The 17,191-nt window shown below is 39.4% G+C and overlaps 1 protein-coding gene across 3 annotated transcripts in view; it reads right to left on the bottom strand.

Moving 5' to 3' along the window:
- MTHFD1 (methylenetetrahydrofolate dehydrogenase, cyclohydrolase and formyltetrahydrofolate synthetase 1) overlaps positions 1–17,191 on the bottom strand; it is an 86,876-nt gene that overhangs the window by 4,738 nt on the left and 64,947 nt on the right. For 2 of the 3 annotated variants that reach the window (XM_044664854.1, XM_044664856.1), the window contains 4 exons: positions 14,633–14,740; positions 13,761–13,913; positions 8,510–8,603; positions 8,232–8,386 (listed from right to left, as the gene is read on the bottom strand). In XM_044664854.1, coding sequence (XP_044520789.1) covers positions 8,514–8,603; positions 13,761–13,913; positions 14,633–14,740 — 351 coding nt within the window. In that variant the 3' untranslated portion in view covers positions 8,232–8,386; positions 8,510–8,513. Of the gene's footprint in view, positions 1–8,231; positions 8,387–8,509; positions 8,604–13,760; positions 13,914–14,632; positions 14,741–17,191 lie in introns of those variants that run through there. The other variant, XM_044664855.1, reaches the window with a different exon arrangement.

Raw genomic sequence — 17,191 nt, forward strand, 5'->3', positions numbered from 1 at the left:
GAGAGTGGAAAAATAGAACTCTTTCCACCTTCTCAGTGATGTTTCATCATGAGGTTTGCCCCCAAAAAACCACACCTGCCCTTATCTTCCAAGCTTCCATTTACTTTGTATCCTCCCTCCCCTGGGTGAGCTCCCAATCTCCCTATTTTTCTCCTTGGTATTGGCCCTTCAGGATGGTTATACTGCTACTTGGACACCACAGATTCTATTGGGAAAATTCCCCCACATACTCATTTTCTATACTGCAGGTCATCCCCTGGCTGCAGTAGGCATTTTTACTCCATGGCTTTAGGGAATCAAGCCTGCCCTTTTTCATTTTGGATAGGACAGAGTGAATTCCACTGGATGGGGTTGCCTGGATGGGTTGCAATATGCATCATAAATTTCAATAGATTTAAAGCTTTGATTGAGGGCACCATCCTTTTTCTAGGCATCCAGATGGTTATCTTCAGTGTCATGTTTGGTACAACCCTAATAATCTCTTTTGACTTCTCACTCTCCCTCACCCTACATATCCAATCAATTGCCAAGGCTTGTCCTGTTCATCCCTACACCATCTCTCACATTTGTCTTCTCTACTCGCACAGCCATCGTCTTAGTTTAGATTGTCAGCACCTCTGTTTTCATAGATTTCCCTGCCTCAACTTTCTCTCTTTCAATCTATTAGCTCCAATTAGCTGCTAAAATGACATTTTTATTTTTTACTAATTAATATACTTTATTTTCTCTCTAATTATACTAAGGTGACTTTCCTAAAGCAATGGTCTACATCAATGGCTCCCTATTGACTCTAGGACAGTAATGGCAAACCTTTTAGAGACTGAGTACCCAACTACATCCTAAGTCGAATGTGAGCCACCCATTTACCCCAGACAGGGGGAGGGTATGTGAAAAATGTCCTCAGACACAGTGGAGAGGGGGAGGGGAGCAGCCACCTCTGACATGTGTGCCATAGGCTTGCCAACATAGCTCTAGGATCAAATATTATTTAATCTTTATCTCATTCTTAAGAATGTCTATTATTTGCATATTTTCATAATGTATATAATTACCACTGCAATAGTACATGTACATAGTTTATGAATAAATAAACATACATATACTGGGGGTACATGATTAAAAATATTTTGCTGATGGGGTGTGTGAGCAAAAAAAGTTGGGAGACCATTGTGCTAAATAACCTTATAATTTGCAGATGGGATGTCACCTGCATTGGTAAAGTTTTCCTATCCTTTAAGTTCCTTTAAGTGCTAAAAGCACAGGTTCAATCCTAATCCATTAGTAAAATAATGATTTTTTAATTTTTTTTATTTTTAAACCCATAACTTCTGTGTATTAGTTTCTTGGTGGAAGAGTGGTAAGGGTAGGCAATGGGGGTCAAGTGACTTGCCCAGGGTCACACAACTGGGAAGTGCCTGAGGCCAGATCTGAACCTAGGACCTCCCGTCTCATGATTTTTTTTTAAATAGAAATTTGAAAAGAATGCTTATAACAGCCAGGTGGTTCAGTGAATAGAGAGACAGGCCAGGAATGAGGAAGACCTGGCCTTCCATTTGAACCATTTGAAATGTGACCTCAGATACTTCCTAGATGTGTGACCCTGGGCAAATCATTGGATTCCAATTGCCTAGCCCTTACTGCTCTTCTGCCTTGGATCTGATACTTAGTATAGCTTCTAAGACAGAAGGTAAGGATTTAAAAAAAAAAAATTCTCACATGATCATGAATTTCTAACTAGAAGAATCCTTAGAGATCAACCCCCTCATTTTACAGAGGAGGAAACTAAGGTTTAGATCATTTAATTGCCTTGCCTCAGGTCACAGAAGCAGTCGGTGAGAATTTATTAAATGCCAACTTTGTGCTCAGCACTGTGCTAAGTTAAGAGCTAGGGATATAAAGAAAGACTAACCCCTGCCCCCCATGACACAAAAACACAAAAACCAACCCCAAAAATCTGAAATTCGGGCCTGGCTTTCTAGGAGCTCACAGTCTATTGAGAAAGACATAAACAATGATGTAGGAAAAAAATATACACGCGCATGTACACACATATGTATATGTACATACATACACACACACATACATTCCATATAGGGAGAATCTAATCCAAGCATTGTCAATCCAAACCTAATATGCTTTCCACTATTCTATATATTGTTCATTTTTTAAAAATATTAAAAAAAAAAAAGAATAGCCTTGCAAGCTATACCTTCCCACTGCCACAGGAAGCAATCTTCCTTTCCTTGTACAGTGAGTGCACTGTTTGTAGCACTGCATACACAAGAAACCAGTTGGAAGGTTCAGAAAGATTTCTCGACATGAAGGAAGATCCTGCAGCTTTCTGGCTTTCTTACCATTCATTCTGGCCATCCTGCTGACTGCTATTTCTTTCTTTTTTTCTTCAAATAATCAGTTCATCAAAAGCTCTTGTAGAACCACAAAATATCTGAACTAGCAGGTGACCTTAGAGGTCATTTAGAGATCATTTCACAGATGAAACCATGCTCTAGTGAATAGAGTCCCAAAGGCTCTAGGTCAGAGGACTTGGATTCAAATCCTACTCTAGGTGTGTGCTTCTATAGCTTGTCTAAAGTCACAAGGCTTTACACAGCCAGGAAATCACCTGACTCCCAGCCCAGGACTGAAACTACTCTATCACATTGCTTCTTATGGGAGCTTTGTTTTCCATACACTGTCTGGAAAAAATAGTGTTCATACTTGCACTAGTTAACCCCCCAATCTCTTCTTTCAAACAAAGAGGACACAAAATGTTTTCCTTTTTTTTTTTTTTTTCCAGATGGAACCTTACTGACCCAATTCGGGGTGGGGGGTAGGGAGGGCAATGGTGAAGCCACGATTAAAAGGCAACTTAAAACTAACCTTTTGGATTGTAGAAAGAAAAATATGAAACATTTATAGGATCATGGATTTAGAGGTAGGAAGGATTTCAACTTGGACCTTCCAAAGTCAGAACTGAGGGCCTAAAACTCCATCCAACAAATACAAGAAACATCTTACAATGCATTGTAACAGGTGTTCCCCTCAGATGCTACTGAATTCGAATTGAAATCTGATCAAAATGAATTTATTTCTAATGTGATTATATTCTCAGTTCTAATCAATCCCACCTGAAAACATTATTTAAAAAACTACATGTAAAATAGCATACACTTTTAAAAACAGGCTACAGCACAAGGCAGTGGATTAATCTCAAAGCTAATCCAATACCCCCACTAAAAACTAACCACAGTGACTATCACAGATTTCCCAAATAGAGGATTGGGGTAGAGAGAATCCCAATCAAAGGGGCTTTGCAAAGGTTCTCCAAAGCTGTGATAAGATGGAGCCAGGTCCAGGAATCTTGGGAAGGAGAAAATTTACCCTTAACCATACAGCCCGAACTAGTGTATGAGACCTGGAAGGAGGGGGCCTCTCTAAGGCTATTTCACCAATGTTCCCCGTTAACTCTAGAGTCTGGGAAGTAGAACTCCCCACCCACTCCATCTCCCACAAGACGGCAGTCACATGTATTTTTTGCCACCTTTTTCGTCCCTAAAACCTTCAGTGCCCTTAGCTCCTTACTTACCTACCGATGGGTAGCCATAGTTCTCCGCAAATTCATCAGGACCTGACCAGCGCCTGGTGGGGGCACACACACACACACACACACACACACACACACACACACACACACACACACACACACACACACACACACAGAGTCTCTGCGTCCAGATTGCCTGCTGCTCCTGCAAACTCCAGGATCCTGCCGCTCTCGGGGGCACTGGGAGAAGCTCCTAGACACCTCTCAGTTCACACCTTTTGCTTCTTCCGGACTACAGACGTCTGTCAAGTCCCAGCTCCTTGGGAGCGGGAAGCTGAGCCCACCGTTCCCGTCTTGCAGCCCTGGACAGCTGTGCAGCTCGAAACTGGGTTACGCCCCTTCCCCAGCTCACTGCCGCGGAGCTAGCCCAAGCAGAATGGCAGGAGGCAGCACCAATAGATGGGGAGCCTGCCCAATTGGAGGGGGCGGCAGCCTCAAGTGTAGAGGCAGTAGAGCTAGTGGGAGGCGAGTAGGACGAGGGAGGGAGGGACGCTAGAGGGTGGGAGAGCTTGTGTCTAGGGGGCTGGGACCAGGTCTGGCAGCGGGGAAGTCAAGGGAGTGTTGGGTGGTGATGAGGTAGAAGATGGGGATGGAGTTGGGGAGGAGACTGGGGATGGGGAAAAAGTGGGGGCGGGAGCTCTTTCCCTGCACTAAGAAGTCACCTCTTCACACTAGTGGGACTGACATTCAGGGGATCTAAAGGGGAGACAGCGGACACTAGAGGAGGGGCATGGAAAGAGGGCCTCCCTGAGATCATAAAAATGCCACTCACGACAAAGAAATGGAAAAGACCCTTCTAGGAGGATGCTGAATTTATTGCTCCTCTCCATATCGACTCTCCAAAGGTGAGATGGAAGACTAAGGAAAGGTGTGGCAGGAAGGTGAGATGAGACTGGATGATGGATTTACACTGGCGTCTGGCACTTAATGGGGAGGGGGGAAGGGGAGAAGGTCCTATAGCCGCAAGAGCATGTGACTTAGTAAGAAATGGAGAGCCCCTGAGAGCCCAGCAGGAAAACGGTCTGTACTAATATAATCATGAAGGTAGTTGTAGGCTACAGAGAATCAATTCGTGCCTTATTCATCTGCTGGCAGCCAACTAACCAATCAACCACTGTTTAGTAAGCATTTATTATGTGCCAGGTACTAGGCTAGGTGATTGATGTAGATACAAGCACAAAAATGAAACGTGCCTGACTTGCAAAGAGCAAATACATTTTTTATATGCAGAGCATAAATGCAAATATGTTCAAAGTCTTAAAATAGAGGGTAGTTTGAGGGGCAAGGCAGTCTAGCTAGCAGTTGGGACTTGGTTGTCAGAAAAGATTTCATGCAGAAGATAGTGTCTGAACTGAGTCTTAAAGAGGACAGAGGTAAGGAAGGAGCACAATTCAGGCAGGCAGCATGGCCAGGGCAAAGTCACTGAGGGAGGAGAGATGGAGTAAGTGCTATGGGATGGAAGACTGCTATTGGAAACCATATCTCCTGGCTCTAAGAGCATCCCTCTTCTCACTACCCCAAGTGCAGTAAGAGCTTCCTGAAAAGCTGAAGCACCCTGGGGCTCTGAGTATCAATTCCCAGTTTTGTTTTGGCTAATGGGATGGGGATAAGAAATAACATACTCTATAAGGGTCTTCTATAGTTTTCACAGGCCACCCATTCCCAACATTCAAATCTCATTCTGAAGGGGAGCTACAAACCTTTCCCAAGCTATCGTGTACAATTAGGGTATATCCTATGTTGGACTCTGGGATTAAATGAAGTTTAAGACATAGACCTTGTTCTAGAGGGGTCTCCGGCTTTACAAAGAAAGCTAAAGTCACCCCATTGAGTGGAATGTGGGGGAAGAAAATAGAACTGGAGCTGTAATTAGGGAAAGCAGCTGAGGCTTTCCCCCAGGGCCATCCAAAACTTGAGGTTGCCCACAGTGTTTGCTTGCCTTTCTTGCCTAGTTAGCAAGAATAATTAGTTAAAATAGTATGCTATCAGATAAAGATTTCTTGCCTTTGGCTGTTTCAAAGGTGGGCATCTAGGCAACTCAACCCCAGTCCCAGGCATGGATTTCCCTGCAATTTCCTGGAGGGTGGGGTGGTGTCTCCATTTTTTCTGTCCCTGCATGAGATGGTACTCCTGACTCTAGCATCCTCCCCCCCCAAGGGAACAGCTTGCACTAAAGTTTAGGGGCTCAGAATGGTACCCACCTTTTCAGACGCCTGTTCTAAGAACATGAGGCTTCCACATTCGGCACAAGATGATGAAACAAATAACCTTCATGTATTAGTTGAAGGACAGAGGCCGTTAATTTTATTCTCTTGATTTATAAACAGTAGTTTCCCATTATATTTTCTTAGTCCTTTCTTGGATGGATCTATGATTTCATCCAAATGAATATTTCTTTTCCTCCAACAGTGCAGATGGCAAATCATTCACGCCCTCATCCTGTATAGCTATTGTCCGTGTCATTCCATAAATTCTTCATGGGAAAGGGGAAAGCAGGAGCAAGAGAATATGGGGGTTGTCCATTGGTTATCCTAAGCTCTTATTACATGACTTTCAGGTACTTCAAGGGTGCTATCCTATGTTTCTTTTGGCTCACAATTTTTCATTAGCAACATGTTGCTGCCCACTCAAGACTACCATGCACCTCTCCATTAAACTCTGGTTGGTTTGCAACTAATTCTTCAAAGACTATAGTATATTATGACTCATAGGCATATAGAATCACTAGTAGATATTAATTTTAAAAAGACATTTCAAGAATAAGCTTGGGGTCATTAAAAGCACTGCACAATTTCTCAAATGTAATCCAATCTGATCTAATGAATTCTGGGTCTCATTCACTGCCTATCTGCATTCAATCTATAAATCAACAAGCATTTATAAAATGTTTATGTACCAAGTACTATGCCAATGCACTGGAACCAAAAACAAAAATTAAACAGTTCCTGCCCCAAAAGTATTTATATTCTATTTGAGTAATGAGAATAAAACTACACAGAAAACAGCATATACAAAAGAAATATGGGGGGCCAGTAATAACCAGGGGTTAGCATGGTAGTCAAAATAGGCTTTTATAGGAAGTGGGGCTTGAGCTGAGCTTCAAAGGAAATTAGGAATCTATCGATGTGGCAGACTGGCTAGTGCCCAGCCTAGAATCAGGAAGAAAACTTTCTGAGTTCAAATCTGGCCTCAGACACTACCTGTGTGATCTTAGGCAAGTCATTTTAACCCTGTTTGCTTCTGTTTCCTCATCTGTAAAATGAGCTAGAGCAGGGGTCGGCAACCTTTTTGGCCGTGAGAGCCATAAACGCCACATTTTTTAAAATGTAATTTCGTGAGAGCCATACAGTGCTCACAGTGCGCGCTCCTGTAACAGCACCTGAAAAAAAAAATTGACTTTATGGCTCCTGCAGAAAGAGCCATATCTGGCCCTCAAAAGAGCCAGATATGGCTCGAGAGCCATACGTTGCCAACCCCTGAGCTAGAGGAATGGCAAATCACTCCCAGGATCCCTGCCAAGAAAACCTCAAATGAGGTCATGAAAGAATAGGACACAACTGAAATGAATGAACAAAAGATGTGGAAATGAGGAGGGATGCATTCTAGGAATGGAGGGCAGTCTTTGAAAAGGCAGAGTTAGGAAATGGGAATGTTCTGTGGAAGAAACATCGAGGCCAATTTGACTAGGTGTAGTTAAGTCTGAAAAGGTAGGATAGGATCAGGTTGTAAAGGGTTATGTCAAAGAGAAGAGTTTATATTTTATCCTAGAAGCAAGAAGGAACTGTTGGAGCTTCTCAGAGAATGATATAGTGAAATCTATGCTTGGCAGTTGTGTGGAAAATGATAGGGAGAGGAAAGAGATAATACAGAGGTGCCAATTAGGATATTGCAGTAGTCCAGCTAAGAGATGAAGAGGATCTCAATAGAGATGCTGGCCATGAGATTGGAGAGGAGACCCATGAGATGTGGAAGTAGAATTGACAAGAGGATCTGAAATAAGGTTCAGGTTGGCAACATAGTTGAGGGAGAATAAGCCATAAAAGATGGCTCCAACATTGTGAACCAAACCAAACCAAAATTCCCCAGATAAACCAACCCCAAATGAACTGCCTCAGGAGTTATTCAGTACATATGACAACTTCAGAGTCATTTATTTTGAGAGAGATGAAAAGCTTTGGATAAATTGAAGGAGACAACTTTCTTCCTTAGAGCCAAAAAATGCCTCTGGCAACATGTGCCATGGAAAGAACCTTTGACTCAAGAGACCCAAGTTCTAATGCTGGTTTTGCCCCTAACTCTATGTGTGATCATAGACCACCTCTATGATGACCATGTCATCCCTTGAAACCTCTGTTTCCTCATTTGCAAAATGAAAGTATTGGGTCAGATGATCTCAAAGGTCCTTTATGGTTTTACTATTTCAACTATCAGACAAGTTTTGGGCACCAAATACTTAGAATCTTATTGAAATCCTGTTCTGTAATCTATTCAGTGGGGGATATTAAAGTAATAGTAGAAGTAGGCACATTAAACATATATCAAAGGTGGTAGTAATTCTATATCAGGAAGGGGAAAAGGGTAGAAGGGGAAAGAGATGTTGAAATTAGATACAAGTAATAACATTAAATATATTTAAATTATTTTATTCAATTGAATTGCTTAAGGACCTATAAAGTCTCCCATGATTTAAAGCAAATCTACACATGATAATGGAAATCAAGACACTACAAATGCAGGCTTCTGGGTAAACTTCCAAAGTAGCTCCTGGAAGATACACCTAATCTGAAGAAGAAAAGAGAAATTAAACCAATAATAATCATTATTTACTGCTGCTGAATGTCCCGATTAATTTTATGTTCGAGAATTTTCATAAAAATGGAGAGCTCCTCCTTGAGTACAACTTACCAATTCAGAACAATCCATTCACTTGTTCTGATACAGGATCTAAGTCAATATCATAGAAGCAGGGCCGAGTTGGGAGACCAGGCATTGTACTCATCTAAGCAACAAAGTAGAATTGCAAAAATGAAAATTATAACCCTAATAACCTTCTCTCTACCTTCCTCATATAGAACAAAACTAAAGAACAAAGTTATGTGGTCATTTTTCTCATTGCCTGTTAAGGGAGTAGACATGAATAGTTATGGATCTTTCCACTTAAAACATTCTACCTCATAGAATCACAGATTAGAGCTTGAAATAATCTTAAAGTTCATCAAGTCCAGTGCCCTTATTTTTTATAAATGAGGAAACTGAAGTGTTAGTAATCTCTCTCTAAGATTATGCAACTAGTTAGTAAAAGCCAGGACTGTGATTCTGGTCTCATTACTTTTAGTGCAATGTCCTTTCTATAACACTTTGCTGACTTCTTGCATTATTTTTAGTTACTTGAATCTTTTTAGTAATGCCTTTTGCTTTTATAATATATTAATTTCTGAATATATTCACTGGCCTACTCCTACCCTGAAAACATTGTCTTGAAACAAAGATGAAAAAAATAACAAAAATAGTTTAGCAAAACAAACCAAACATCACCCATGAATGACAACATATGCAATCTTTAATACCCATATAGTTCTCTACTCTTATCAATGAAAGGAGGGAGGTATATTTTCTTACCTTTCTCTAGGTCCAAGCTTGGTCATTATACAACATTCAATTTTACTTTACTGTTCTTTTGATTTGTGCTATTGCAGTCAATTTTTTTAAAATTTATTGTTTTCCTGCCTTTGTTCACCTTTTTTCTGCTTTGGTTCATTTGAAGCTTTTCTTATTTGTCACTTCTTATGGCACGATAATATTCCATTACATTCACATATCCTAGTGGTTAGCCATTCCCTAATCAATGGGTATAGTTTTTGTTTCCAGGTCTTTGCTACCACAAGAAGTACAGTTATGAATATTTAGGTATATAGGGGACCTTTCTTTTGGTCTTTGACTTCCCTGGAGTATATACTCAGGAGGGATAATGTCTGGGGATGGGTATTTTAAGTCATTTTTTTCTGTATAATTCTAAACTGTTTTTGAGAACAAGACCACACCAAACAGCATATAAGTGTGTCTTCCAAAAATGCCTCCATCATTAACTAATCACATCTTTTGTCTTTTTTGCCAATTTTGCCTTCTATTTAAAAAAAAGGCTGAAAGCCCAAGACCCCAAGTCAATTTGTAATCCTTATAATCAGCCCAGTTAATAGCAGACCTGTAAGAAAGACTGCCATTTCAGCCAAATTTAAGAACTAGATTCATGAAATTGTCCCATGTACTGGTTTCTAACAGGTAGATGAACAAAGAAATCTGCTCAACAAGAGTAAGTACAAAGTGTAAAAGGGTTCAATTATCTGGCTTGGTTTTAGACAAAGTAAAATGAGATGGGTAAGAGTTGTTGTTCTTTTTTGTTGTTGTTTTATTAAAGAATGGATTAGACTCAGAAAGCAGACTCAGTAATTTCCTTACAAAACCAAATATATAACTTAGGTGGCAATTCTTCAAGACTCATGTGTACTTAAGCAAAAAGTACTTTTTACAGAACATATAGTTTTACTGTCAATGTTCTTACTAGTTCAATTTAGACTTCCAAAAACTGAACATAAATGCATTATTAAATCACCAAACCCTTTACTTTTACTTCCTAGTAGTAATACTTTTTTGGGGGGAGGAGGTAGACAAAGAAATCAGGTTAAGTACAAATCAAAATAGCTTAAAAACCCAACTTTTACACAGTACATTTTGATTTTTCTAATCTTTTGTATAATGACAAAATATGTAAGTGCTACTTAAACATAGTTTCAAAATAATGCATTTGAGGTGAAATTTCAAAAAACTGACAAGGATAAAAATGTACTTAAAGGATCAATTGAAGGATCTTCTGTAATACAATGCAATTTTTAAATTGTATCACCTAATGTTGACATTTCTAAGCACAGGTAGGTCCTGATTAGTGCAAATAATGAAATCCTATGAAGTGGTCACATGTATTTGAATTTGTATTCTTCCAAGTTATATAAGAAGATAAAAATATGGTAACTGGTTCTAACCCGATAGAAATATGCAGTGCCAATTCAAACAATGCAACCACTTCATGGAATGCATTATTTGAATTAATTAGGTCCTGAGCAGAAGTTAAAAAGATATGAAGTTGGAGTTTAAGGAGAAGGTGGGGTGGGGGCCCCCCACGGTGGAACAGGACCAATCAGAGAATATAGTACTTACATAAAAAAACAGGGAAGAAAAAGATATTACAAAAGTAAAATTAATAGTGAACACCTCATGTGAATGTTGACATATATAATAGTATAAAAGTTAAAACAATCTACAGGATTTTGCAAGGCCTCCAAAATATCCTCTGGTAAAAATTTATCAATCTGTAGAATAAAGAACAGAAGCTCTGGGGCAGCTGGGTAGCTCAGTGGATTGAGAGCCAGTCCTAGAGACGGGAGGTCCTAGGTTCAAATCTGACCTCAGACACTTCCCAGCTGTGTGACCCTGGGCAAGTCACTTGACCCCCATTGCCCACTCTTACCACTCTTCCACGTAGGAGCCAATACACAGAAGTTAAGGGTAAAAAAAAAAAACACACACAAAAAACCCAAAAACAAAAAAGAACAGAAGCTCTGATAGAGGTCATAGCCAGCTGCTGCTCAGAGAGTCACAATGTCTGGAAGAACCTTTTCTGGGAAGTCTGTTATTTGTTATTTTCAGGAAGTCTTCCTAGGTGATAGGCAAATTCAATAATGGAATTCTCTGAGTTGTTGCTAAATACTGTACACGTCAATTTTGGAAACAAAATTATTGCTAATTCTGCATGTGTCCAAACACATGAAAAGTTTCCAGTTATAGGTGATACTCTTTTAAAGTTTTAAAGTGCATTGCTATAGCTCCACCGACTTAGACATATAGACCAAATGGCAAATTTGAAACAAGGGATTGAGCAGATATTGCTACTTTTTCTTATCTGGAAAGTAGGTTCTTTTTACTGGTTTCTTTCTTGCTTTTTTTAAAAACCCTTACTTTCCACCTTAGAATCAAGACTGTGTATTGATTCTAAGAAAGAAGAGTGGTAAGAGCTAGGCAATGGGAGTTAAGTGACTTGCCCAGGGTCACACAACTAGGAAGTGTCTGAGGCCAGATTTGAACCCAGGACCTCCCATCTCTGGGCCTGGCACTCAATCCACTGAGCTACCCATCTGCCTCCTGGTTTATTTCTTTTATTTTGTGTCTTTATCTTTAATTCTCCACTTATATTCCTGTTTTATTTCTATCAATGCAGAATAATAGAGTTGCAATATTTTCATAGCTACTAAACTCTGAATTACCTGAAAGGGAAAAATAGTGTTGAAGGTGCTAGTTATTTAATATTCTTATTTTAAAAGATGGTTGTATGATGGATTTGGGATTATGTAAAGAATGAACAAAACATTCATACCCTTTGATCTATATATCCTACTGCCATGTTAGTGAACCTATAGCACACCAGGGAGGCACTCAGAGCCCTCTCTGTGGGCACGTGCATAATCACCCCAGCACAAAGTTTGCCAGCATTCATTACTAGAAAGCCAGAGGGACAGAGGGCAGAGCTGTTCCCCTCCTCTTCTCCATGCAGTTTGCAGTTTGGGCACTTAGTGTCTAAAAGGTTCGCCATCACTGTCCTACTGCTAGGTATATACCCCAAGATCAAGGCAGAAAAAAATTTCTCAAAAATGTCACAATATTCATAGCAACTTTTTCTGTAGTAGCAAAAGACCTGGACACATTCCTCATAGCCTGAGAAATGGCTAAACAAATATGAATGTCTGTGAATGTAACGGAATACCATTATACAATAAAAAACATCAAATGTAAAGATTTCACAGAATCAAAGGAAACCTTGAATGAACTGATAAAGAGAGAAAAGTAAGACAAAGCAGGAATACATATAATGACCACAATATAAATGGAAAGAACAATCTACAACCTAAATGCTATATAATTATAATGTTAAAGCTTGGTTCCAAAGAAAACTGAGTAAATGCATCTCTTTCTTTTCATTGCAGAGGTAAAGAACTGCATATATTGTCAGAAACAGTTAATATTTTTTAATTTAATGACCTGCCTTTTTTCCTCCCTAAAATTTTTTTTGCTACAAGGAATCATTTACTGGGTAGTAGGATGGAAGGATATAATCAGAAATGATTGTGAGCAATTGAAATATAACTAAATTTTATTTTATAATGTTAATGTAATATTTTTATTTGTTAATTCAGTTTAATTGGCTCAAGTCCTTAAAATGGGCTTGCCAATTCCAGGAGAGAGAATTAACACTGAACATTTTAAGATATACCAATACAAAAATTTCAATTACCTCTTTTGTTTAAACACCTATTTGTCTTCTAAAACACAATAATTTGTTACCTTTCACCTACATGGTTTAAGATGATTTAAATATATCAACTTTTTTTGTACAGCTTTTATAAGCGTTTCAAAGAACTGAAATCTGGTGCCTAAAGGTAGTATATTCAACTGACAGATATCAGACACCAGGACACAGAAAGGAAAATTTAAACAAAGTTAGCTTGAGGCAAACTGCAAATTAGGACTGGGTATGAAGTAGCATCTTTCCCCTCACTCCCTAATCCCTTTTATAAAATGTTCTCAGCTAGTTTCCAAGTTAGAAAGAACCAAGAAAATACACTAAAATCTAAATGACTAGTTTAATGTCTTCTCCCTCCTGGGGCATCTACATTTCAACAATTCCTTAATCCAAAGGAATAAAGTTCTAATGGTCGAATTTCAGACACCTGCCATGAAACTCTGAGAGATATGGGTAGGGGGTAGAAGCAGGAAATACAGCCTTCCCAGTGTCCCTAAATAATGTATTACACCTACTTCTTCTGTGAACAAGGCCCATCCTGAACTCAAAGTCACAATAGAAGTGGGAAAACTGGAAACACACCCCAGGTTATTATTCACCAGAGCAGTACTTGCATCATATTTAAATGACACCAAACAGTGCACCTCAGCAGGATTAATCATTCTGATAGGTCCGACTCCAATTTTCTCCTCTGGGAACAATGCTTTTGCTCATTTAGCCACTTACTGGTGACTCTAGTAATGAACTTAAAATAGGAAGTATAATTATGAACAACATACCAAGGATAGTTCTCTGTGCAGCACTTACCGTCCCCACCAAAGGGTACAAAAATCCAGCACCAACACTGGCCCGGATGTCACGGATTGGAAGAACAAAACCCGTGGGCACACCTTTCTTCTCTGGGTTATGAGATAAGGACAGATGTGTTTTAGCCATGCAGATGGGTAGGTTTCCAAATCCCTAGAGAGCAGGGAGGAAGGTGGGAAGAAATAACCAAGAAAGGAAATATTTATATTAACTGAACAAAACAATCATTTGAACATTGTCATTGTACTGTTCCTTACATTTCTTTATAAAGCCAAACGACTTTAATTTCTTTTGTACTCATCTAAACAGGACAGAAATAACTTCCACCTCAATGTCAAATATCTTCTGTCTAGCTATCAAAGACTAAAAATATCTCAGGTACTAGCTGGATGAGAGATTAAAACATTTAAAAATCCAAAGCACAGCTGAAGATTTTTGCTTCCAGTATTTCACTGATATAAATAATATAGTATGGAGCAGCTGTATTGATAAGGCAAAAGATACAACATTTTACCAATGCTTTCCATATTTTTTCTGACACACATCCATAATATGTAGCATGCCCAACATGAGAAAATCTGAACTAACATTCAATGAAAGCAAATAACTTTTCCAAAGGAAGACATTTCAGGGCAGAATTGGCCAAGGAGTAGGTGGGGGGACTAAAGCAGAGGAAGAAGGAGGGAAGGGTCAGAAAGATCTCATCCAAATCCCTCATTTTATAGGTGAAAAAACTGAGGCCCAAGAAAATTGTAACTTGACCAAGACTTATAGATACTGGTAAAAATGAAAACAGAATTTCCTAGTTCAGTGCTGCTCTTTCTGATTTCTCATTAAAATAATAGAGAAGAATAAAAACCATAAACTCCTACCTGCTTTGTGTAGACTTCAACTTTATGTTGAGCCTCTGGCAGTAATTCAATGTCATCTGCCCCATAGATTTTCTGTGCAATTTTCCTGATTTTGTCTACAACAGGGAGCTAAAGGGTGGGTGTATTGGTGGAGAAGGAGAGCGAGAGCGAGAGCGAGAGCGAGAGAGAGAGACAGACAGACAAGTGAATGATTGTCATGCAGTCACTTATAAGAATATTCACATATGGGGGAGAGAATAAGGCACAAAATATTTCTATTTTCCAGATATGTCAGATTTTCCAAATGCTGTTCTACAATTACAGACATTTCTTTTGATACTGAACAAAGGAATTATAAGCACCATAGATGGCATGGAAAATGCCCATCAGAGCAGGAGAAGAAACATGGCTTTCTCTTCTCATTGGTGATGGAAGACTATGAGTACCAAATATTTCATACAAATGTATTGGTTTTGTTTAACTGGTTTTAAAAAATTCTTTCTTGGAAGGGTTCTATGGGTAAGCTATATTGGAGAAAATGTCTCTGGTGTAAAAAGCCCCCAGAAGGTACTGCCAAAACTAAAAAAAAAAATCCATCTGCATCCTCTTGCTTTTTATTAAATCAAATTTTCTTGCCTGCTTGCCTGAGTAGGAAAGACCATTTTCTCTCATTCTCATGCTCACTTAGGCTGCTCTCCTACCTACTGCCATCCATTATACTCCCTCAATGTAACTTGCCTAAATTTGTACCTTCCTCCCAATAATTCCTCCCTTTTCCAGTTACACATGTGGAGACTAAACCCCTGGGGATGTTAACAACCTACTTCAACTTATTCTTCAATGATTAACAAACTTCATTCTACCATGCCATCCCCATTGAAATTTGTCTCCCTCACTATTCTGACCTTCAGCTGACCTCTAGTTTATTCCTAATTCCCCTCAACCCCTCAATGTCCCATCTCAAACACCTGCTCCATAAGTGAACTTGCTTTTACTTTAAAATCTTTCCTGTCCCACTCCTTTTATCTTCTGGCCTTCCCCAAGATCTGGTTCCCTCCTGAGGATACAGATACCCCTGGCCATATTTTCCAGCTGCATTTTCACTTATATCCCTTTTCCACCATAGCTACCAATGTCTCTGAGGTTTTCTCAATCTATATTTATCAAGATTCTGGTGGCTATTATCTGATCTCTAGGACATTTACCTTCTTCGTTCAATAAGTTCAGTGCCTGGCTCAGTCTTTCCTGCCTTTATATTAGGAAATTTCAATGTACATTAAAAAGAAAAAGTACATACTTTTTCTTAACTTCCTAGCTCCTTAACTCCCTCATTTCCTACTTCATAGGAATCTTGATCCTGTCATTACCTACAACTGTTACTCTTTCCTGTTTCCAAAATCTGAAATGCCCTTAACTTATCTGATCAAGTCTGTTGTCATTTACCTTTCCCAGGTAATCCCAATCCTCTTCATTTTCACTCTACTCTTCTTCCCAGGACATTATCCCCCTGCTGCTGGCTACACTCTCCTCCCTTCTTCATCATGACCTCTTGGTGAACCAGTCCATTCTATACTATTGTGTTCTCTGGAGGGCCTTGTTCTTTAATCTAATTGCTGATTTTGCCCTGACAAAAGTCTCAGCCTTGAATTATTCCTACTATCCACTGTCTTCTCTCTTATTCATATGTTATTGAATGGAGCTGGAGAAAAATCATGAAACTGTGTTGACTGAATTTACTAAACACATTTAGTTCACATAATTTCAACTGAGACCTCACTGCACCAAGACACTGTTTTTACTATCCTTTATTCCTAAGGACTCACTCACATGGTGGCTTTTCTCTATTTTTTACCCTTCCATGCTCCCCTCTCTTGCCACCTTCTTAACCTAAGACCTCTGCCTTCTAGCCCTCGAATCCAATCTGTTGCCAAGGCCTGTTGACTTTACTTTTGTAACATCTCTTGTACACATCTTCTTTCCTTTGATATTGCCACCATTTTGATGCAGGCTTTTATCACTTCATGCCTAGACCAAAGGAGTAGACTTCTAGTTGGTCTTCCTGCCTCAAATCTCTCTTCTCTTTAGTCAAAATGAGCTTCCTAAAGAGTCGGTCTACACATGTCACTCTTCTTACTCCCCTCATTCAACAAACTGTTGGCTCCCTTTCACTTCCAAGATCAAATATAAAAATCTTCTATTTGGCATTCAAAGTCCTTCCTAACTTAACTTCCTCCTATCTTTTCAGTTTTCTTATACTTTAAACATCCTCTCATATTTTGTGATTGAGTGAACCTATCCTCTTTGCTCTTCCTTCTACAAGACATTTTTATCTGTTTACTCTGGGCATTAAAAAAATGTATAACCTCTACCTTCTGTCTTAGAACGAAGACTATAATGGTTCTAAGGCATAAGAAGTAAGATAGGCAATGGAAGTTAAGTGACTTGCCCAGGGTTACATAGCTACGAAGGGCCTGAGGCCAGATTTGAACCTAGGACCTCTGACTCTAGGTCTAGCTCTCAAATCACTGAACCACCTAACTGACCCTCAACTCTGGGCATTTTTGCGCCCCCCCCCCCCCC

The sequence above is a fragment of the Gracilinanus agilis genome, chromosome 2 (assembly GCF_016433145.1).
Source record: "Gracilinanus agilis isolate LMUSP501 chromosome 2, AgileGrace, whole genome shotgun sequence".
Lineage (NCBI taxonomy): Eukaryota > Metazoa > Chordata > Mammalia > Didelphimorphia > Didelphidae > Gracilinanus > Gracilinanus agilis.